Source organism: Danio aesculapii, chromosome 9 (genome assembly GCF_903798145.1).
Source record: "Danio aesculapii chromosome 9, fDanAes4.1, whole genome shotgun sequence".
NCBI classification, from domain to species: Eukaryota; Metazoa; Chordata; class Actinopteri; order Cypriniformes; family Danionidae; genus Danio; species Danio aesculapii.
Genome location: NC_079443.1, coordinates 6,604,286 through 6,630,231, shown reverse-complemented (window position 1 = coordinate 6,630,231; position 25,946 = coordinate 6,604,286). Strand labels below are relative to the sequence as shown.

General features: G+C 32.0%; 1 protein-coding gene across 1 annotated transcript in view; it reads left to right on the top strand.

Moving 5' to 3' along the window:
- The first annotated feature begins 2,895 nt into the window (after nt 1-2,895).
- The window catches only part of ptprna (protein tyrosine phosphatase receptor type Na), a 62,003-nt gene continuing 38,952 nt past the window's right edge, over nt 2,896-25,946 (top strand). Inside the window, exons 1-9 of the mRNA XM_056465350.1 lie at nt 2,896-3,195; nt 9,973-10,023; nt 16,660-16,770; nt 19,084-19,177; nt 21,034-21,187; nt 22,146-22,440; nt 23,594-23,719; nt 23,898-23,929; nt 24,164-24,429. Of these exons, the coding sequence (XP_056321325.1) occupies nt 3,120-3,195; nt 9,973-10,023; nt 16,660-16,770; nt 19,084-19,177; nt 21,034-21,187; nt 22,146-22,440; nt 23,594-23,719; nt 23,898-23,929; nt 24,164-24,429 (1,205 nt within the window). The 5' untranslated portion in view covers nt 2,896-3,119. The remainder of the gene's footprint in view (nt 3,196-9,972; nt 10,024-16,659; nt 16,771-19,083; nt 19,178-21,033; nt 21,188-22,145; nt 22,441-23,593; nt 23,720-23,897; nt 23,930-24,163; nt 24,430-25,946) is intronic.

The window sequence follows — 25,946 nt, the reverse complement described above, 5'->3', positions numbered from 1 at the left end:
CACACAAGAATATTTTGTCTTGGTGATTTGGAGCTTCCAGTACAGAGACAAAAGTGCATAGTCCAAAGTTCTGTAAACAATAAATATATATTACAAGCATAAATGTATAACACAATTATAAAGAAAAACAGTATTTTTATAAAATGTTTGTTCTACAATATGTGCATTATTTGCAGACATAAACCTCACCAAGATAGGTTACTCTGCATTAAATCATTTGTGTTTAGTAATTATTGACCTGTTACATGTAGTATGAGAATGCACAATCTGCCGCCACTTCATCTGACAAAACTCCAATTACTGTCTGGTTTGGATCAGCCACCAAATCAGACATAAGACTGCAGCGGACTGTCAGGACAGCGGCGAGGATTATTGCTGTGCACCTGCCCAACCTTCAGATCTTTACACATCTTTATCTCTATACATCTTTATTATTAGATCAGTTGTTAACTGTTTATTTTTATGGTCATGCATATACACAACCATTAGTGTTTATGATTTTTGTAACCAAAATGTTTTATTGTTTATTTTATATCCACTTATGTCATTCTGTGTTCTTGTGTTGATTTGTATGTATCCTGTGCTCCAGAAAAAAAAAATACAAAACATTTCTTGTGTTTGCCCACACTTGTCAAATAAAGCTCATACGGATTTCTCTGGACCCATTTTCAAAGAAATCTCAGCAGCTGAATGACAAGAATTAAAATGTCCCCGGCCATCAAACATAACATTGCAGAAGATCTCTGGTCTTTCATAATACAAAATATCTACTACAGATCATTGACTGCAAAACATTTATTGTGATTTAAGTGAAATGACATTATACATTTTAAAATGAGCAGGCTGGAGAAATTATTAAATAATAGTGCTTTAAAAATGACATTAGTTTAAAAAAAACGTGTTAACACGTAAATTGCGTGTTAACACGTAAATCACGTGTTAACACGTACCTACGTGTTAACGCGTAATTGCGTGTTAACGCGTAAATTACGTGTTAACACGTAATAACGTGTAAACGCGTTTGTTGCAGACGTTTTGGCCCTAATGGCCTTCCATAAATAACTGTAAACGTAGGGGTTGTTGTTGTACACTGAAAACAATACAATACAGTTGTTTTTCCTACACTCTCAGAAATAAAGGTAGGCCTACAGGAGCTGTCACTGGGGCAGTACCTTTTCTAAAGATACGTATTTGTCCCTGAAGGGTCCATAATAGTACCCCAAAGGTACTTTTGGGGTACATTTGGGCACTAAAATGCACCTTTGAGGTACAAATATGTATCTTTAGAAAAGGAACTGCCCCAGTGACAGCGCCTGTACCTTTATTTCTGAGTGTATTAAAATTGGGTGCATAATTAACTTTTAAAAAATAAATAAATAAATAATTAAATAATTAAAATATTTTTTTAAAGGCAACCTTAAGTATTCAGTAAAAGGACACAGAAAAATTCATGAAAAATACACAAATTTATAGTAAATACTTTATGTTTTTGAATCATAGTAAGGAATATTAAACTGTATATCATAGTATTTACAACTGCTAGAACATATATATTAACAACAGTGAACTGATCGATTGAAATAAATACTGTAGTCGGTCTAAACTTTACTTTTGAATACTGTAAACTGTGGTATTTTGTAGTATAGTATACAATATATGAAATCGAACCACAAAACCAGTCAGAAGTTGTTGTTTTTTGGCTATTGCTAAAAACACAGGACTGCATGGTTTTGTGGTCCAGGGACACATATACAGTTTATATTAATATAATTGTTTTATTACCTCGACAACTACAGTATACACTGTTAACAATTTCCTGTAGAATCTAGTACTGTCAGCAATTTGCCGGTAAGTTACTGTAAATCAATTACAGCAAAAATATATATATTTACAATATTAGTATATTTACAATATTGTATATCTTTACTATATAATATACAGTAATTTTCATAATGCAATTTTAAAATACATTACTGCATAAATGTCCTACAGTTAAATACAGTTCATATTAATGTTCACTTCGCCAGTAACTTAATGTAACTCCATTACAGCAAAAATAATGTATTTACATTTACAGCACCATTTACCTTGCTATGTGTGTATTTACAATATTGTATATCTTTACTGTAAAATATAAAGTAACTTACACAATTTAATTTTAAAATACATTACTGCATAACTGTCCAATAGTTAAATACAGTTCATATTAAAGTTCACGTTGCCGGTAAATCAATTGCAGTAAAAATGCTGTATTTACATTTTCAACACCATTTACCTTGCTGTGTATGTATTTGAATGTAAAGTTCACAATGCAACTTTAAATACACAGTAATACTGCATAACTGTTCTACAGTAAAATAAAATAGTTCATATTACAGTTAAATACTGTGTAATTTACAATAATAATTAACAGTGTAGAATTACCACAACTGACTAATTTAAACAGGCTACTTTACATGCTTCAAAATTACTGTAGTATAAATTACTATTTGTTCATATAGGCTTCACAGCACATTATATGGTTGCAAATAAATGAACATTTATTTGACATGGATTTGCCTTTCAAGAAAAAGCGTTACCCATCCTTTCCTCAGTGATATGTGATGTCATTTTCTTCCCAGTCTCTTTGTGGAAGGAGGAAATGATGGATAAGAGAAGGATTTCATCAACATCTGCAGTTGCCGAAAATAACAGACACGCACACATTCTTTCATCTCACAGGCAAATAAAGCAGCAGTTTTATGAATAGCATCTAAACCCCTTTTAAATCCTGATGCATGCAAGAAAGTCTCTTCACAAATCCCCTGCCTGGTCCCTCTATGACGTAATTGCGGGTCTCCGTCACATCGGTGAGGGGAAGATCGTGATTCCCGCTCCAGATCCGCACCGGAAATTCTGTCCATTCGTTCACGTCTCCCAGTGTGTGTGTGTGTTTGTGTGTTTATGACTGCCTAAAACGAAAGCCCACAGTTAATTTGTCTTACCTGACGTGTCCATCACTTGTGCTACACGAGCCTTTAGCACAAGCCTGCGGCACCGACAGACAAAATGTGGATTTAAGTTGTTGACGGAGGGCGATAAAACAACGCGCGCCGACTTCACTCCCGTGGAGAGTTAATATGATGCATCCACGAGTATGGAGAGCCCTGTTTTTGATCTCTGTCTTCTGTCAGCTTGGGATGGCAGGCAAATACGGTAGGTGTTAATGTGGAGAGAAGGAAAAAGTCTTATTATCAATGGAATCTGTTGCATTGTGCACGGACTCGGTGTGTTTTTAGGCCTATTACAACGACGGAAGCACATTTACTAGCTATAATATTGCAATGCCTCTAGTCAAAGCAAATGTAAAGCATTATGTGGTGAAAATCTCATTTACTTATATAGTAGGCTAATCATACTGTATATGTAATTCTTTTAAAATCACTTTTTGAGTATATTTTCATATTGTTTTTGGCACATATTGGCTATAATATTCTGAACACTTCATCCTCAAAGCATGCATAAAAAGAGTGTTTTATGCTTCAACTGAGCTGTTTTCATCTGTGTCACGCAACTGGTGGAAATGGACAGCATGTAAACGAGGAGTCGTTGAGTGAAGAGCAGCATTTCAGCACCATGGAGAGGGTCAATGCTCATTTAGTTTATTTTGGAAGCGTCAAGACACTTTATCTTATCGTTACCTGTGTATGAATCACACAATGTATATCATCCAAGCATTATTTGGTTAATAAAAATACTCTACTCTCTCACGTCTCTGCTCCCGACCAATCAAAACGACTCTTCTCAGTATCCTTGGCGACACTGAAGGAGTGACCCATTTGCAAATGTTTCTTGGAATATGTTGTCGTCTGTTAGTCTTAAATATACCGACTATATCATCTTTAGTTTTCAAATAACTGAGTCTGTGGTGCATTTGCACGGTTTGTGGTAGATTTGTTTGTTTATGGGTTTTAGCTATCTTATTTATTCGTGCGTTGTTCACGTTCAGTGTTTACAATGGACATTTATGAATGGTGGAATTCAGCGGTTAGCTGCCCTTAAAATCTGCCATCAAAAAACTGCTTAGTTTTGTGCTGTTTGCTTTTAAATTTTTACACCATAAAAATAAGACATATAGTTATATATGGTTATTTAATTTTATTGTAGTTTTGGTATGTATTTATTCATATTTTGCTTGAGTAGACATTTATTTCACTATAAATTCACATAAGGTCTACAGTCTTTGCACGTAGGAATTTTGTCATTCATTTAAAATAACAATGACAATCTCACATCCCCCACCTTTCAGTTTTTTCCCCTTTAAATCCAATCATATCAGAATTGATATTAATTATTATATTACTATGTTTTGTTTAGGACCTGCAAAGGTTTGCAAATCAGGGGAAAGGGTGTTCGAATATGTATATAATAATATATCTGAATATTGCGGCTGATGTTATGACTCATAATAACTCTAAACCGAGGGGTTGTTGTACACTGAAAAGTAAGCAATATGGTGTTTTTTTCCTTTTAAAATTATGTCTAGCCTATGATTAACTTTACATTTGACTATTTTTCTGTAATTTATGCAGACCCTCAGAATTTTGTGCAAACATTGCTTATGAAGAGCGGCACGGTGGCATTGGTTAGTACAGTCGCCTCACAGCAAGAAGGTCGCTATTTCGAGTCCTGGCTGGGCCAGTTGGCATTTCTGTGTCGAGTTTGCATGTTCTCCCCATGTTCACGTGTGTTTCAAATCATGCGCTATAGGTGAATTGAATAAACTAAATTGGCTGTGGTGTGTTTGTGTATGAATCAAAGTGTATGGATGATTCCCAGTACTGGGTTGCAGCTGGAAGGGCATCCGCTGGATAAGTTGGCAGTTCATTCCACTGTGGTGACCCCTGATGAATAAAGGGGCTAAGCCGAAGGAAAATTAATGAATGAATATTGCTCATGAAACCATGAGTCCAGTTCGAGTGTAATTGCTCTGCATGTGTTAGAGCCTATAATCTCCATCAGTGGTTGTGGTTGTTAATTATGTTTTACATTCAGAGCACTTTTAATCATTAATCCAGTGTGAACAAAACACTCGGAGTGATGATTTTAGTCATTAGTGGAAATGAGAGGATGACATCACATCCTGCTCCATGTATGCACCCAGACTACTGAAAAATAGATGTTACATGCCTGTGGCGACGTTTTTATTTATATAATTTTTTTTTAAATTAGGCTAAATTACTTCTTGCAGGTTTCATGTGATTTTTAATGTGAACTGTCCAGTGAGTTTTGCTATTTATTTTCATAAATTTAATTGAAACTGATAAATGTAACTTTACACTTTAGATTTTTGGGGAAACTTTATTGCTTTATGTTCTATCTACTTAAATTATTTACTTTAACTTAATGGATTTGTGTTGGGACAACACCTATTAATTGTGTGTAACCCTGCATTTTTTACAATGTACAGTAAAATTGCAATATTATTATTAATTATTGTGGCTTAAAGCCGAAGTTTAAGCTTCATTAGCCTTCAGTATAATTCTTCAAATATTCTAGTAGTGTGGTCACAATACTGGAATTTCCAGCTTTGATACAATACCTTGAAACATATCGATATTCAAGAACATTTTTGAGACCATGGGGAACAAATTCCATACCTTTAAAAGTTTGAAAATTAGGGTGGCACTCAATGTTAAAGGGATAGTCCACACAAAGATTAAATAATTACACAATATTTACTCACCATCAGGAGGTTCCAAACCTTAATGAATTAATTTTTTTCATCCATAGCATAGGAACAACAAATACTATGGAAATCAATGGTTACAGGTTTCTAGCTTTCCCAAGAAACCCAAATAAATGACGACAGAATGTTCAGTTTTGAGTGAACTATTCCTTTAACATTATGCTTAATTGCAGTTGAAATACAACCTGCACCTAAATCTTACCGATAGATTTAAAGGAAAAAAAATGTATTTGAAGGTTATTAATAGGGCAGAAGTTTAATAATGTGTCCAAAATGTGTGTAAAAAGAATATCAGTAATCATGTTCAGCATATTTGCAAGTATGTTGGTCAAATCACATATTTCAAAGAGAGGTTTAACATCTGAGCCCATTTTCTTCCACTTAAAGGGGTAGTTTACCCAGAAAGGAAAATGTCTGTAGTATTTCTTTATCTCACTATGAAAGTCAGTGGTTACAGTTGAGCAAATGACAGAATGTTCATGTTTGGGTGAACTCTCCGTTTAACATAATGCTTTATCACTACTGAAATATAACCTACACCTAAATCTCACTGATACATTTAAAGGGAAAACATGTATACATGACATAAGATTGATAATGTGCCCATAATTTGTGTAGAACAAAATGAATGTCAGTGTTCATGTTTAGCATTTTTGCAAGAATGTTTGTCAAATTGCATATTTCAAAGAGAGGTTTAACACACCTGAGCCCATTTTCTTTCCACTTAAATGGGTAGTTCATCCAGAAATGAAAACTTCCATAGTATTTGTTTTTCCCACTATAGAAGCCAGGTTTTCAGCTTTCTTCAAAGTATCTTCTTTTGTGTTTGACAGAAAAAAGAAAGTCAAACAGGTTTAGAACAAGTGAGCAAATCATGCCTAAATTTTCAGTTTTAGATTAACTATCTCTTTAAACCATGATTTATTTTAGTAAAGTGTAATAACCCATGTTTTTATTTTACTTACAGTATTACTTTATTCTTTATAACCAAACATTTACCTTGAATATGTTTTTTTTGTATCTATTTATGTTTGTAGTTAAAAAAGGTCAATTAACAAGAGTGTAAAACATAGTGACCAATCTGTACACATCTCAATTTTGATAAACTTGAGTATGTTGTTTCAAAAATAATGCGTCTAGTAAACTTTGCTCTTGTTTTGCAACTCATTTTCTTGTCACATTCCCACATACAATCCTATTTAGAATGATTTCAACCAAAAAAAAAGAAGAAAAACTCTTTTTAAACAGTCTACATCTGTTTTTAGGCCACTTTACTTCATTCTCTTCAGTTTTATCAGCTTGACGCTTTATCTTTGTTTGTCCTGCTCGGTTCCCCTGACAGCAGTGCTGTTGGCCAGCCTGATGATTCCCACACACACGCACACACACGCACGCTCTCTGGCGGTTATGTTGCTGTTTTATTTGATCAGCTGTGTTCAGCACATGCCCAGAGCTCTCCTGCTCTTTCTATCAGCCCACACAGCAGTTCCGCATCTTAGGGGAAACAAGCTTCTGCAATCATAGGCCATCGCGGATGAATGATTCACGTCATTGATTCACCCTGATTCAATATTGTTCATATGCTCTCGGATTGTGTTTTCAAGCTGTAACTCTTGTACAGGAGTCAAAAAAGTAGGAGAGACAGATTCGTTCATATGCTGAGATGAATGTGCTGGAGAAGGAAAGGTCACGTCGGTTTCTCACATTACAGTAGCTATGTTTATTAAGCATGATTTATATTTGTTTTATGGACATGATTTTTATATGTTCAAGCTACATAATTGAATTTTTGATTAAAGAGCATGATGTTCAAACTACATACACTGTAAAAAGTTATTAGTTACTTAATAAAGCGAGTAAAACAATTGCCTTAAAAGCAACAAGTTGACTTTTTTAATCAAATTTTTATACATATGCTAGTTGTACTCACCTTTTAAAAGTCAACTGATCCCTTTTTACAGTGTCAGACTATTTTAGCATGTCTGTTTTCAAATTATTACTTTAATTATCACAAATTTTACATATTTGGTGCTTTATTAAGTCTATAAAATCTACACTTATAGTCTATATTTAATTTTATTAGACACTAGAATCTGGAAGAGCAGATTTATTTTAGGTATTGTCTTTTTGCTAGATACAGAAAAGCTGGAAAAAACACAAATATAAAGGTGTAAAAAAGTGATTAGTTTACTTTTATTTAAAAAAAGGTGAGTACAATTAGCATAATTAAAAAAATGAAGTCAACTTAACAGTTCCAAGTTACAATGGGTTTACTTACATTATCTTTGTGAAGCCAACGTGTTGCTTTTGAGGCAATTGGTTTACTCGCTGAAGTAACTAATCACTTTTGCAGTGTTAAATTCTTATTTAAATTGAGTTAACAACACAATTCTTACATTTTTTGGAGGGGACTACTTAATTGTTTTATGTTTTTGTAATTTGTAAAAAAAATCATAAATTAACCTAATTCCTTAATGTTGTCCCAACACAAATCAATTGTGTGGAACCCAGCATTTTGCACTGTGCATGAAAAAACTTTTGGGTTCCATGCAGTTCCTTCATATTCTCCCAACACAAGCTGATTAAGTAATTTAATTGTTTTTACAAATTTACTGTAAGTGGACTGAACATAAAACAATTAAGTTTGAAAAAACTCCAGAATTGTGACATTAGCAGCCAAATGTTTAGAATAAGTAAGATGTTTTAATGTTTTATAATGAGCTTATTCTGCATTTATCTAAAAAATACACTCAAAAATGTTTTTTTCTGTTTGTTCAAACTACTTATTTACAATCAGTTGAAACAACTGGAGACTTTTACGTAATGTTAATTGCTTTTTGTTCTATCTTCTTAAATTATTACTTTAACTTAATGGATGTTAGCACGATCGCCTCACAGCAAGAAGGTCCCTAGTTCGAGCCCAGCTGGGTCAGTTGGCATTTTTGTGTGGAGTTTGCATTTTCTCCCCGTGATGGCGTAGGTTTCCTCCGGGTGCTCCGGTTTCCCCCACAGTCCAAAGACATATGGCTTAGGTGAATTGAATAAGCTAAATTGTCCGTAGTGTGTGTGTGTGAACGAGAGTGTTGAGAGTGTATGGGCGTTTCCCAGTAAAAGGTTGTAGCTGGAAGTGCATCCACTGCGTAAAAACATGTGCTGGATAAGTTGGTTCCAACTTTGATATGATACCTTTAAAAATATCGATATTCGATACCAGTTTTAAATACCATGGGAAACTAATTCTACAACATTAAAAGTTTTTAAGTTGAGTAAAAGGCGTAAAAAAATAGCAAAACTATATAATGGTTATACCAGGTACTGTTTGTTAGCAGTCCTTAAGTCCAAAATGCAACAAGTTATAAACAACAACAACAATAAAAACGAAATTTGGAAAATTTCTCATCTTATTTTCTGGTTAAAGCAAAACTGTTCAAATCTTAAAATCATTATTAATTATTTCCTGCTGGTGAGAAGAGAGAGTCCGAAAGCAAAGGCAGTATCGATACTAGCCAAAGGCAATATTGTATCATTGAATTTATTTGAGTATCGATATTTATTGATATCAATATTTTTGATAACACTATGTTCTAATATCATGATCTGCACTCTCAGAAATAAAGGTACGAGAGCTGTCACTGGGGCAGTACCTTTTTAAAAAGTACATATTTGTACCTAAAGAGTCTTTAGTGGGACCTCAAAGGTACATATCAGTACCCAATTGCACCTAAAATGTACCTTTGAGGGACCAATAAGGACTCTTGAGGTACAAATATGTACCTTTTGAAAAGGTACTGCCCCCGTGACAGCACTTGTACCTTAATTTCTGAGAGTGTGCTCAAGAATAAACTTTATTATTATTATTATTATTATTATTATTATTATTATTATTATTATTATTATTGTTGTTGTTGTTGTTGTTGTTGTTGTTGTTGTTGTTGTTGTTATTGTTGTTGTTTTCAGTTATCAGGAAATGTGAAACTGCAGTTGAACAGGTTCTGTTGTATTTTTGATCAAATAAATGCAGCCTTGGTGAGCAGAATTAGCTTATTTTTTAAAACATTGAAAAATCTTACTTATTTCAAACTTTTTATTGGTAGAATAATGTTATTTGTAAGCTTCATTCATAGACAGTACGTGCAGAACAGACAGAACTGAATTTTTGTTTTTCCACAGTTGTCAATGAATGGTATTTTTTCCGGTTATCACCTGCTGTCTTATATGTTCTCTTCTGTTTCTCTTTCTCACAGGCTGTTTGTTTGAGAAGAGATTGTGCTCCAGAGAGCAGTTCTGCTCTGATGGTGAGTGTCACACAGTTCATAGATAAACCAAACCTCGGAAGCTCGAAAAAAAAAAGGCTTTCATCTGTATTTCTTTGCTCTTTATGTGAGTTCCGGATCATTTGCTCAACTCCTCAGCTTTGCTACATCCTGCTAGCGCTACGACACAACAAGGGACACGAAACACAGAGCTAAATAATTTACAAGGCAGGAACTTTCGCTTCGCTCATTTCACATTATTCAACAGATTGTGTCGGTTATGTCGGAGGCGGTTGTTTATGGTTTTTGCAGTAGATCATATATATATATATATATATATATAATATTCAGTTGAAATCAGAATTATTAGCCCCCCTGAACTATTAGCCACCGTGTTTATTTTTTTCCCAATTTCTGTTTAACAGAGAGAAGGTTTTTTTCAGCACATTTCTAAACATAATAGTTTTAATAACTCATTTCTAATCACTGATTTATTTTATCTTTGCCATGATGACAGTAAATAATATTTGACTAGATATTTTTCTAGACACTTCTATACAGCTTAAAGTGACAGTTAAAGGCTTAACTAGGTTAATTAAGTTAACTAGGCAGGTTAGGGGAATTAGGCAAGTTATTGTATAAAGATGGTTTGTTCTGTAGACTGTTGAAAAAATATATAGCTTAAAGTGGCTAATAATTTTGACCTTAAAATGGTGTTTAAAAAATTAAAAACTGCTTTTATTCCAGCTGTAATAAAACTAATAAATCTTTCTCCAGAAGAAAAAAATATTATCAGACATACTGTGAAAATGTCCTTGCTCTGTAAAACATCATTTGAGAAATATTTGAAAAAGAAATGGAAATTCAAAGGAAAGCTAATAATTCTGACTTCAACTGTATTTAGTTTCAAATGAAAGTATTACTTCAGTAATTTTTGCTTGTATTACTATTATAATAATATTAATAATAATAATAATAATAAAAATAAATATTAGAGTGATTTCTGAAGGGTCAAGTGAATCTGAAAACTGGAGTAATGAAGCTGAAAATTCTGGAATTAATGATTAAATTAAATAATAAACTACATTTGAAAAGTTATTTTATAGTGCAAAAACATTTCACAATTGTGCAATTTGTACTGTGTCTATGATGAAATAAATGCAGCCTTGGAGAGCAGGAGAAGCTTATTTTAAAACATTTAAAAATCCTACTGACCCCAAACTTTTGACCGGTAGTATGTATGTATATATATATATATATATATATATATATATATATATATATATATATATATATATATATATATATATATATATATATATATGTATATATATATATACAGTTAAAGTCAGAATTATTAGCCCCCCCTTGAATTTTTTATATTTTTTTAATATTTCTAAAAATGATGTTTCTAGTAATTCCGGGGGGCTTCAACTGTACTTCAACTACTTCAATTCTGACTTCAACTGTATATATACTAACATCAACACATAGTCAATCTTTGGCAACGTTAGTTATGTTAACTCACAGTGCATTAACTAATGTTATCAACATGTTGTCCCAACACAAATTAAGTTAGCTTAATCGTCTTTGCAATTTTAAGCAGATCGAACATAAAATAAATAAGTTGTCCCCAAAAAAAGTAGCTAAATTTAAATAAGTAATTTGAAAAAGCAGCAGTTTTTTGAGTTAAGCACAACTTTGGATTTTAATAATGCATTAGTAAACACTATTTAATTATTACATGATTTACTAGATTATTCACACTTAGTTAATGTTAGTAAATAAATACATTAACTTATGGGCTATTATTCTAAAATGTTACCTAAATGATATTAAAAATGATTATCATACAATTTACCATGATCTACAGACAACATCTGCTAAAATATCATTAAGTCTAGCAGTAGTTAATGATATAGCAGTATATCATTAAAAATGATATAATATATAAATATTGTCATAGATTAAAAATGATTTGATGGCATATTAAGAAAAAACACAGACACAGTGAAGCTCCAATATATGAATTATTTGTGATACTAGTTTATTAGTAATAAACAAACAATCTAGTTAGCATGATCTCTTTTTAATAACAGGTCAGAATAAATACCTAAATTTCATTTTTACATTAACATTTCTGTTACATTATTTTCCTATAATTTGACATTTTAGTTTCACAACAGACATTTTAATAGTGATGAAAATGCTTTCTAAATATAAAAGTGCTCTATACAGTAAAATATCTCATTTAAATGATGTATATACCTATATATAGCCTCTTTTGCTTTAATAAAAGCAGCATATTCTCAATAGTTTCATGGAACCAACAGTCACAAAGCATTGCATGTTAGATTAACCACACAGAAATAGTTAGGAATCCTATTAATAATTATTTTTTAAAAATAATATTTCATTACTAAAGCTCAAAATATAAGAGGTCTTAGACTTGTAAATCCCAAAGTATCTAGCGATTAGAAAATATGAATGTTAATTTTTATATTTTACTGTATAAATGTGTCATGGTGCCACATTTCTTGTTGTATTTCATCTCAATTATCTTAAAATTTTACTTTGGCATCATTTACCTGTCCCATCTGTTATTTAGTACTCCTATCAGGGATTCACCAGTGTGTGTTTGTGTGTGTATCGCCACATCCACAAACCACTATTACTCTGTCACCTGCTCTTCCCTCTCTCCCTCAAGCCCCTCCCACCCCTGCTCCGTGTCCCTATGGTAACAATGACATCATCAAGCCCATGGAAGCGGGTGACGCCCCCACAATCACTGATGAGTCACTGCCGCTGCTTACGCACAAGATCACGTCCAAACACACACTTGCGCACACACACACACACACACTCAAATACCTGCCAATTCAATAGAGCTTCAGAAATACTCTTTAAATTGTGCTCGCAGTGACGGTTATCTGGGTCTCGGTCAAGGCTTTTGAGTATCCTGTTGCATACATTGAGGTGTATAAATAAGCGGTGTGTGTGTGTTTTCAGTGAAAATCAGTTTGCTTGTTGTATAATTTATTTTTCTCTTACATCCTGATACACACAAATGTTGAATACATATGACTGAATGCTGATTATGTACAGAGACATGCTCATGAAACAAAGGAAGAAGGGAAAAAACTGTGCTTCATCTCTGGTGGTGTTCTCTAGAAAAATGGATATACAGTGCTCAGTGTATATAAGTACACCCCTCACAAATCTCTCTTTGAAATTCATATTTTTAATAGGAAGCTATACAAAATTATATTTGTTCATATACAGTTGAATTCAGTATTATAAGCCTCCCTTTGAATTTTTTTTCGCCAATTTATTCAGCATATGTTTTACGCAGCAGATGCCCTTCCAGCTGCAACCCATCACTAGGAAACACCCATACACTCTTGCATTCACATTCACACTCACACATACACTATGGCCAATTTATAAATAAAAAGATGAACACGGGAGGTAGAGAAAGTGTTTTCATCCGTATAAAGATCGGCTATGAAGTTCGTTTCTATCATCAATATTTAAGAGGGCTGGTAAAACGGATATAAAAATCACGACACGGAGAGGTAATTTGATAAAAAAAATAAAAACAATATTATTATGTTAGAGCTTAAATAAACTTTATAACGCAAAAACAACATTACGTACACATAATACAGCTGTTCTGTGTCAGTTATATCAGTTGACTGTTAAAATTCAAAATTTTTAACCCAACTGGTTGAGTTATTAAATAAATAACCCAATAAAGGTTAAAAATAACCCAACAAAGCACCAAATATTTTTTAACTCAACCATTGGGTTAAATAAACAACCCAATATTTTTTAGAGTGTATTATTTTCTATTACTAGTGTTGGAGTTATTTATTTATTTAGGCCTATTTATTCATTTATTTATTTATTTATTTATTTATTCATTTATTTATTTACTTATTAATCTTTTCTCTCTTTCTGATGTATAACATACCATTGAGATCATACATATATATATATATATATATATATATATATATATATATATTCCAGTATATATTCATTCATTCACATCTTGTCGGATTAGTCCCTTTATTATTCCGGGGTTAGCCACAGCGGAATGAACCGCCAACTTATCCAGCACATGTTTTACGCAGCGGATGCCCTTCCAGCTGCAACCCATCTTTAAGAAACATCCATGCACACTCATTCACACTCATACACTACGGACAATTTAGCCTACCCAATTCACCTGTACCGCATGTTTTTAGACTGTGGGGGCACCTGGAGGTAACCCACGCGAATGCAGGGAGAACATGCAAACTCCACACAGAAACGCCAACTTACCGAAGGCTTCTTGCTGTGAGGCGACAGCACTACCTACTGCGCCACTGCGTTGCCCATATATATATTTATGTGTATATGGCAGCACGGTGGCACAGTAGGTAGCACGTTCGCCTCACAGCAAGAAGGTCACTGATTCGAGCCTTGGCTGGGGCGATTCTGTGTGGAGAATGAATATATAAGAATTAATAAATATATGTATACAGTTGAAGTCAGAATTATTAGACCTCTTTTGAATTTTTTTCTCTTTTAAATATTTCCCAAATGATTTTTAACAGAGCAAGGAAATTTTCACAGTATGTCTGATAATACTTTATTTTCCGGAGAAGAAAGTCTTATTTGTTTTATTTTGGCTAGTATAAAAGCAGCTTTTAATTTTTTGAAAACCAAGGTCAAAATTATTAGCTCCCTTAAGCTATATTTTTCCGATAGTCTACAGAACAAACCATCATTATACAATAACTTGCCTAACCCTAACCTGCCTAGTTAACCTAATTAACCTAGTTAAGCCTTTAAATGTCACTTTAAGCTGTATAGAAGTGTCTTGAAAAATATCTAGTGAAATTGTCACCTTGGAATTATAAGGTTCTACCTGCGTTCTGAATGATTTTGAGATATTGAGCTTCAAAGTTTTTGCATTCCATATAGCAAACAGTATGTGTGTAACATTTGTTTTTTTTAAATAAAAAGTCTTAAAATGTACACAACATAAAAAAAAACATCCCATAATGTAAATAAGTTGTCATTTAATAAGAATATGTCAATAACTCAATTTTGACAAAAGTGTTAGATAGAACCTTATAATTTCTATGGTGACGAAATATTATTTACTGTCATCATGACAAAGATAAAATAAATCAGTGAATACAAATGAGTTATTAAAACTATTATATTTAGAAATGTGTTGGAAATAATCTTCTGTCTGCTAAACAGAAATTGGGGGAAAAAATAAACAGAGGGACCAATAATTCAGGGGGCTAATAATTTTGACTTCAACTATATATATATATATATATATATATATATATATATATATATATATATATATATATATATATATATATATATATATATATATATATATATATATGTATATATATAAATGATATTGCAATATTTTATTTTTCTGTGATAAATATTGTGGTATAAATACAGTTTCACAAGATGAATAGCACTATTTGATTCAAGAAAATTCACTATTTGTATTCAGGAAAATAATTGAATAATCACAATGCAAAAAAAGCTTTTCATTTCTAGTCCAAATATCTAAAACAAATAACATCAAGTAAAAATCAAGTTTTTTTGTTAATGCAGATGAAATAAGGCAAAATTAATAGTTTTTCCTTAAAACCAGCTAAATTATCTGCCAGTTTGTAAGTAAGATGGTCTTGTTTTTGCTTTGAAATGTAAATATTTGGACTAGAAACAAAGACAAAAAACTTTCTTTGTAGCATACATTGTATACAGTGATTAATACATGTATATATATATATATATATATATATATATATATATATATGTGTGTGTGTGTGTGTGTATAAGTACTAAGAGTTAACGAATCATTGCACTTACTAAGTCTCACGGTCGAAACTTTTTTTTTTCTCTTGTAATTGATTTCATAAATGATTGAGTGCAGTCCTTCTTTGGTGCTAGTTGTAGTTGTGTTGCGTTTGTTACTGCTATGCGATTCTCTTCCTGAAGTGGTGGCATGGCGTGAGTTTGTCAGTTCTCCTGGGTCACTTCTATTTCATGTATGAAATAATATAGTGTGTATTTCCAATGCCCAGGGCAACTGATCCTTCTCCCCCATAGTCCTCTCACATCTCCATCTGCACTATAAATAGCCGTGAGTCATGTTGGTGAACAGACCTGCTCGGAGATATAGAAAATGGCCGGGTTTACGTTCAGCGCTCATCTGCGTTAAGGGATGGAGGTGTTTTTTTTAAAGCACACAACTGGAGGTTTAGTCAGGGATGAGTCAGTGGGAGATGTGTGGGATGAGAGTCTATAACAGCGTGCGTTGGGTGGGCTGAAGATAAAATGAGTGTTTGTTAGTGTTATGATTGTTAGTGTTTGCTCATCTTTCACTTATGGGATATTTTGTCTGCTTCCTCCTAGTCACACCATATTTTTGCACACGCGGTTCATATTTTTAACATGGTTTGACGTTGATTAGACTGATATTCGTAACTGTTTTCAATGCAAGTTAGCAGAAGATTTGCATTTACTTTTTAATTGATTTATTTCAACAGAGTGCTATGGAAGTATTCTTTTAGAAGAGGTTTCTTTTATATATATTTTATTGTCAGTCTTCTGAATCTGTGTGGTTTGTGTTTTTGTTTGTGTGTGTTATAGACAAGATCTTTGGACAGTGCCGTAGCTCCAGACATGATCAGGTTCAGTATCAGGTCTCTGTTCCTGTTCTTCAGAGACTGCAGCAAGTGCTCAAAGAGTTGATGCTTCAGGGTAAGTGCAAACAAACACACACATGCACGCACACATACACACACATACACGGGGGCAGATTTAGTGATTTTGAGGGCCTAAGAAATTCCCGGCATGAGGCCCAACAGTCCTAATATACAACCTTTTTATTTTTATTTATTTATTTATTTATTTATTTATTTATTTATTTATTTATTTATTTATTTATTTATTTATTTATTTATTTATTTATTATATTTTTATTTTGCCGTCTTTTTCTTATATTTAATTATCTTAATGTAATCTCTATATTTTAAATGATTTGTTTTCTTAAAATGGAATCACAACAAAAATATTAAATAAACTATTTTATTTTTAAGACTACACTACCTGACAAAAGGCTTGTCGTCGATCCCAGTTGTAAGAGCAACAAATAATAACTTGACTTCTAGTTGATCATTTGGAAAAGTGGCAGAAGGTAGATTTAAAACTGCATCTCAATTATCACAAATACAGCAGAAGACCTACTGGAACCCACATGGAGCTAAGATTCTCACAGTGATCAGTCAAGGTTGGTGAAGGAAAATCATGGTTTGGGTTACATTCAGTATGGGGGTGTGCGAGAGATCTGCAGAGTGTATGGCAACATCAACAGCCTGAGGTATCAAGACATTTGTACTGCCCATTACATTACAAACCACAAGAGAGGACGAATTCTTCAGCAGGATAGCGCTCCTTCTCATACTTCAGCCTTCATATCAAAGTTCCTGAAAGCAAAGAAGGTCAAGGTGCTCCAGGATTGGCCAGCGCAGTCAACAGTCATGAACATTATTGAGCATGTCTGGGGTAAGATGAAGGAGGAGGCATTGAAGATGAATCCAAAGACTTTTGTCAGGTATTGTACATCATCTGATTTGACTGCTGGACCGCTCCATGACTGGGATGGGGGACACATTTGCATGAAAAAATATATTTGTTAAACCCTTATAATACAAAATATGATAGAAAACTATGGTGTTTATAATTTATAGAAATGTAAAGGTATTTATTGGGGGCTCCCAGATTTCCTGGGGCCCGCGGTCCCTTACCCTGCTTATTGGTTAAATCCACCCCTGCACAAACACACAAACACACTGTATATTAATTTCCACTACCCTTAAACCCAACCCTTACAGGAAATAATATGCACTTTTACACTTTCAAAATACTTCATTCTGTGTGATTTTTATTAACATTTTCACTCATGGGGACCTTGGTTTTGGTGCCAAAGGTCCAAATGAGACTACTGTATGTGCATTCAGGTTAAGTCCTCACTGGGATATAAAAACTAGTGCACAAACACACACTTGGCCCCACAGCATAGGGAATACCCACGAAATTACATTTTACTCTCCCAGCTGACGTCATGCATCCTGTGACAGTAAATAGTTTGCTTTCTTTTCTATTAACTCACTGGTGATTATATTCATTGGCTTGAGTAAGTGTTTAAATGTAGACGTAAGCTGTATTTATAGAGTTGTGCTTTTTGTCTAGTTCTAAATTGTTATATTTGACTAGTTTCAAACACTTTATGGATTTTTTGGTACATTAAAGAAGAGATTTTGCACTAAAATAAATAAACAAGCAACTAAATAAATAAAGAACTTCAGTTTTAACTTAAAGAATAAAGAATTATGAAAAACAATTCATGCTCTGAATCTTTATATTACTAGTTTTTAGGGTAAATGTACTGTTCTCTGCTTTTATAATTTAGCAGAACGTGTTATGTGCTGTGCAATCTATGTCAAAAGTGATCATTAAGTCTAATATCAAAAGATCATTAAGTGTAATATCAAAATATATTTACATCTAAAATCTTATATATATATTTTTTGCAGAAATAGAATATATATACAGTTGAAGTCAGAATTATTAGCCTGAAAATCATTAGAAATTTTCTTTTCTTTGTTAAATATTTTCTTTTCTTTGTTAAATTAAGCTTCTGATGTTTTAGACATTAAAAAAAATAAATAATAATAATAATAAATCACAGCGACTCATTAAATAAGTCAAAGCTGAATTTATGCACTATATGTGAAGTTCTGATGTGTGAAATCAAAGTAAATTTTATTGACAGTCAGAACTCCGAACAACAAAAAAAAATTGCAAATATAAGTTTAACACACAACATATCACAAAGTAGTGCACACATATCAACAATAAACTAATAAAACACACAGATAGACTGTTGTAGTATACATAATTTGTGTGTGTGTGTGTGTGTGTGTGTGTGTGTGTGTGTGTGTGTGTGTGTGTGTGTGTGTGTGTGTGTGTGTGTGTGTGTGTGTGTGTGTGTTTGTTTTTGTGTGTGAACAGGATTTTCATGGCAGGATGAAATCACGCAGCAGATCATTGCTAAAGAGCTGAGTCGTATTCCTCACACTCGCACACAGAAGAGCCAGAATGCACAGTAAGTACCACAAACACCGCTTTCTGTTTCTCACTCCTCATGCAATTTTAAATACACAACTTCTTTTTTTAAGTGACACTTTTTATTGTTCTAGTCATTTAATTTCTTTGCAATTACAATTATTGGATTCTGGAGTAAAAAAGTGCTCTATATTCAAGTTTTTGTGAGTTGTAAATTGTTATTCATTCAAATGAGCAGGCAGTGGATTGATGAGTCAGGTTTAGCTTGACGGACAGGTCCGATTATTAAGTATTTATTTTTTGAGGTTTGAACATTACTAATCAGTTAATTTCAGCAGAATATTTCATTCATTAATGACTTCCTCAGTCGTACATTCAGTTAAAATGATTACAGTAGCCCTCCTGTAAAATTGTAATTGTTTTTTTCCCCCAAATTATGTTTATCAAAGAGAAGATTTAATGACTGATTTCTTATATCTTTGCCATGATGACAGTAAATACTATTTTACTAGATATTTTTCAAGATACTAGTATTCAGCTTAAAGTGACATTTAGAGGCTTATCTAGGTTAACTAGGTTAATTGGGGAAGTTAGGGTAATTAGGGAAGTTATTGTATATCGATGGTTTGTTCTGTAAACAAGTGAAAAAAAATAGCTTAAGGGGTTAATAATTTTGACCTTAAAATGGTGTTTAAAATATGAAAAGCTGCTTTTATTCTAGCCTAAATAAAACAAATAAGACTTTCTCCAGAAGAAAAAATATTATCAGACATACTGTGAAAAATTCCTTGCTCTGTTAAACATCATCTGGGAAATATTTAAAAAAGAAAAATATACTTCACAGGAATGTTAATAATGACAGATTTCAACAGTAGATATAAATATAGAATTTTTTGCATTTATTGTATAGGAAAGTAACACTTAGAAAGAAGCAAAGTGAGAGAGAGATAGTCAGACGATCCAGGATTTGGTTATTATAATTAGACAAAAATTAAACTGAAATTAGCTTTGTTCTTTTAAATTAATGCGATTTGGGGAAAACAATTGTTACCAAGGAATTCTTTCTCATTGTAATTGCATTTAAAAATGGTTTTAAAAATGATTAATTTACTGAGGATGCACTGACGAAGGCTCTGTGCTGAAACGTCTGTGTTTTGTATCTCCTAAGAATGTGTAATAAAGCTATTTAAAGTATTTATTTAACGAGTGCGGATCATCACCTTCTGAATGATATTACTTTTTGTTTATGATTTATTTAACATTTTTGCATTTTACATTTTACAAACATATCAAACAACTCTTATATAAATAATAATAGACACAATTATAAATACAAAACAAGAATAATAAATAAATACAAATAATAATAAAACAAAACCCAATTACACAAATGCAGGGCAGATGTATTCATTTATGTAACAGTCTCAATTTTATAATTCGAGTAATGAACTGAATGATATTATTATTATTATAATAATAACGCACCAAGATCTAAAAAAACACCAGAGCACAGTGCAGACTTCATTTCTGAAAAAGGATACATTTAAAAATAAATGAGAAACTAAAAAATTATTTCACACATTTGTTCATTTTTGTGAAACATTCTTCAGAATTTCTCTTTTATACAAGGAAAAATAATTAACTTTTTTATACAAATAGAAAGAAAGAAATAAAGAAAGAAAGAAAGAAAGAAAGAAAGAAAGAAAGAAAGAAAGAAAGAAAGAAAGAAAGAAAGAAAGCCGTACAGCTCGGGAACAGCATGAGGATAAGAAAGTGATTTTTTATTTTTCCGAGTGAGTGTTATTGCTTCTGGAAAACTTGATTTCAGGGTTCTGCTCAGACCTTAGATGTTTGATCTCTTCTATTAGATTTAATGTAATTGACTGAATTTTTTAGGCCGCCGCTGCCTGCAGCTAAGAAAGTTTATTCCAGCCCGAACTCTGAATCTGGTCCAGCTCAGAGCTACGTGGATTACATGGTTTTAGACCCGCACCAGTCCTCCCCACTCAGGATGCAAACCCTACCGGTGGACCCATACTCATACCTACAAGTAAAACATTTTATTTTATTATTTTATTATGTTCAGTTATTTTATTTAATTGTGTTTTTGAATGTAAAATAGATTTATGATAAAAATCTTTTTAAACTGTTGCAATTATTTTATAATCTAATCATTTTGTTTTGTTATTTTTCTTGGAAAGTTGCATTAACAAAAATGATAGTGATGATCTTTTCAGACCTTTTTATTTATTTATTATTATAATAATAATAATAATAATAATAATAATAATAATAATAGTATTATTATTATTATTATTATTATTATTATTATTATTATGGGGGAATAACATGAACAAATACTGATTTATGATTAAAAAAATCTTATTGCTTTTTTATTTTATTTGATAATTATTTTATTTTTCTCATGTTGTTTTTTGATAGTAGCATAAAAATGGATATATGATAAAATACAATCTTCTTATTTCATCTCTTTTATTTAATCGATTTCTTTGGAAAGTAGCACAAAAACAGATTTATTATTAAAACATATTTTAGACTATCTAATTATTATTATTATGTTATTTAAAAATTTGTTTGTATTTTTGTAATTTTGGAAAGTTGTAAGAAAAAACAGATTTATGGCTAAGACTAATATTTTATCTAATTCAATAATTGTATTAATTCTTAAATAAATTAATGCAATTTTGTTTGGAAAGTAGCATGAAAACAGATTCATGATTAAAGAAATATTATAGTTTAGACTATTTTATCACTGTTTTATTCAAAAAAGGAATATATATATATATTAAAGTAGCATGAAAGACAGATTTTTGTTACAAAAAAGAACATTCTAAGACTTAGATTTAGAATATTTTATATTAATAATTGAATTTTGTTTTTAAAGATTTTAAGTATTTATTTTTTTGGAAAGTGGCATGATAATCTATCCTTTTTTCTCTCAAAAACACAGTGATTTTAGACTAATATTCCTCATTGTTGTCTACCAGGAGGGCATGACCCACTCTCTCCATCCGCACGCCAGCATGGGATACCAGCGGCCCTCCTCTCGATCTGGATCCCAGCAAAGAGAGCGCGACCGTCAGCTTCTGCAGGACGCCGTCTCCCTCTACCTGTCCTCCGCGCAGCCCTCTTTCCGCCACCGGGGGGCAGCAGCGCTCCCCGCCGCCCCGTACTATGAGGACCTGGATTTCCCTCTGGAGTATGGAGAGGACTACACCCTACAGGAGCAGCGCACCAACAAAAAACCCCCTCAGGACTACAGCTCGCTCGCCGGACTCGATGGTGAGTGGGTCGCTTGAGAAGTCTGTGAGGTTTTCACAGTAAAGAACACTGATATCTACGTGTGCTCTTTTTTGCTTCAAAATTGAATAATAGGTTGCTAATCTTAAGGAAACGCAGGTGTATTTTGAACAGAGATTTCATTACATAGGTTTATCAAGGCAATTTTTTTGTGAAACACTCATACTAGATAAAATCGTAACATTAGAGTTGGTGCTTGTATGGAAATGTGATATATATGATCATGTGTGAACATATGTGTGAAATTATAGCTAATATATATGTACATCTAGTTCCAATGACTAAAAACATACACCTAAACTGGCATTTCTGCAATATTTTTAAATATATGCTGCATATATTTGACAATTTTTATAAGTAAAATCCAAGCATGACATGCCATATATCAGATTCCTTTATGGAGACAACCACAGTCATGGTTAAAATGTCATTTAATTCCATGAAATTCACATTTTCTTAGGTTTGCTTTGTGTAAAAAAAAGTATTTGCTGCATTAAAAATTAAAATCAGATGAACTTTTCATGGAAACAGGCTGGAAATTTCAATCGTGTGTAACTCAAAATATCAATTTCAAACATTGTTAACTAATTTGAACAAGTTTAAGTAACAAAAATGTGTCATCATGTGTTATTGATGATGTGTTTTTGATCAGTTTTTTAAATATATTTACAACATTTCTGACTTGATTTATTTATATATATATATATATATATATATATATATATATATATATATATATATAGTATTTTTATAACCTCTGTTTTTGCTATAACAGTATACTTTGTGTAAAGTGCTTTGAGAATTAATTTTAAAAGCACTATATAAAATAAGTTATAATAATAGTAATAATAAAAATATTAAGAGTTATTTTTGTGTGTTTTATGAACCTGTTTGCTTTTAGATATAATTACCTAATTATTATACCTCAAGATATTTTTATTTGTGAAGTCCAGGCTAATATTACTGTAGCTAAAAAAATAGAGCTTGGTGTTTGTAAAACTACAGTCATGGTTTAAATCTCCTGTAAAAGTGCATTTATTTTACTCTAATTGTTTATTTTAGTTGGTAGTGAGGTGAATGCTGATGTTTTGGCTTTATAAACATTTATATTTTTGTGTCTGTTTGTGTGTTGTAGATGACACTCTTACACAGCTGGGCAGTCTTTTGAAGGGTTTCGGGGTGGATCCACGAGACCTGAGTCCTCAGCAGATAAAAAGACTGACTCTGGTGTTACAGCTGCTACAGAACATGGAGAATGCAGGTATACAGTGGCATTACAAAACACCAGGGTCAGAAATTATGATTATTATTTCTTTATTTATTTTCCATTGAAGGAGCAATGTGTGATTGCTTTTTTGTTTTATTTGCATTACAAACCACCAGCATCAACCTTTTTGAGCTCAGTGTGATTTTTTTTTCCTTATCTTCGTGTTCCTCAGATCAATCCCCAGGGACAGTCTCTGTAAAAGAGGTAGGCACAGTTTGCCATCTAATTATTCAACGAAATGCTAAACGAAACTAAACTATTGCTTTTAAACAGTTATTTTAAATGCACAGTTGAATGAGTCATCTAATTATTTAAATAACACCTGCACTTATCAAAAAGCAGGAACAAATTGTTGTAAAATGGAGTAATTAATTAGCTATACATTATGTTGATGCCTTTTTGTTTTTGCACTTAATGGTTTGTGTTTTCTCTCAACAGACAATTGTTGCAGGCAGTGATAAAGTGACAGAAAATGGAGGCAAATCTCCTTCAACTATTTCGGCTCTGCCCTCTGCACCAACCCACCAGCGGGCCTCGACTCAGCCCCTGTCCACGTCCACACCAGCCCCTGTGACTGTACCCGCGGAGCCCACCCTGTCAGCTAAAGACTTGGATTTAAAAGAGAAAACCGCCAACATCTTAAAAACTGCGAAGGATGGGACGAACACCAGAGAGGAGTATGGCTACATTGTCACTAATCAGAGGTAAAAGTTACAGTCAAGCTCCTCATTTTTATTTATTTTTTTAACATTGATATAACATAATGACATACAATTACATACATACATTTAGAAGATACAAGTACACAAAATCCATTTTTTTCAATTTTTTTACTTTATCATTTTAAAATTTATTTTAATTAAAGACTAAAAAAGCCAAAAACCATTTTTGCACACAAGTATGGTACTTTATTTATTTTAATTATATATATATATATATATATATATATATATATATATATATATATATATATATATATACAGTTGAAGTCTCAATTATTAGCCCCCTTTTTTTCTTTTTAAATATTTCCCAAATTATGTTTAACAGAGCAAGGACATTTTCACAGTATATCTGATAATATTTTTTCTTCTAGTGAAAGTATTATTTGTTTTATTTTGGCTAGAATAAAAGCAAGTTTTAATTTTTTAAAAACCATTTTAAGGTCAAAATTATTAGCCCGCTTTAAACTATTTTTTTTTCGATAGTCTACAGAACAAACCATCATTAAACAATAACTTGCCTAATTACCCTAACCTGCCTAGTTAACCTAATTAACCTAATTAAGCCTTTAAATGTCGTTTTAAGCTGTATAGAAGTGTCTTGAAAAATATCTAGTCAATATATTATATATAATATATATATATAGACCATTTCAATGTGGTCATGTCATTGGCCCATGAACATTTCCTGCTTGTTATCAAACTATTTCATAACCGTATCAAGAGCCTTTTCAATCATACCTAATGTTAAAACAGCTATCATAACATTATTTATCAACTTTTGGCTCTTGTTAGATTCTCGGAAGCTATAGAAATGAAAAATGTAAAACAGGAAATATGTTAGGACCAGTTTTGTTTACATCCCTCAAAATGGTCTAATAGTAATAATAATAATAATAATAATAATAATAATAATAATAATAATAATAATAATAATAATAATAATAATAATAATAACAATAACAACAACAACAATAATAATAATAATAATAATAATAATAATAATAATAATAAATATATATAAAATAATAATAGCTCATAAGTTCCTAAAATATTAAAAAATTTCGATGTTGGACCGTTAAAGAAATAATTAAATAGTTCACCAAAAAATAAAGCATTATTGACCATTTACTCAATCTTGACCAGTCCCAAACCTTCATGAGTTTATTTTTTGTATTGAACACAAAAAAAATAATTTGATAAATGATGGAAACCGGTAGCCATTGATAATCATAGGAAAAAAATATATACTATGGAAGTCAGTGGCTTTTGGTTTCAAACATTCTTTCAAATATCTTCTTTTGTGTTCAACATAAGAAAGTCAAACAGGTTTTGAACATGTGGAGGGGCAGTAAATGATATCAGAATTGTATAAATCTTTTTTTTTTTTGCCTAAAATTTACTGTGTTGGAGTTATAGAAATATGCCCTGATCATTTAGATATATTTGCCCATACTCCACTTTGTAAAATGAACAAGTAAGATAAACACTATTTTGGGTAA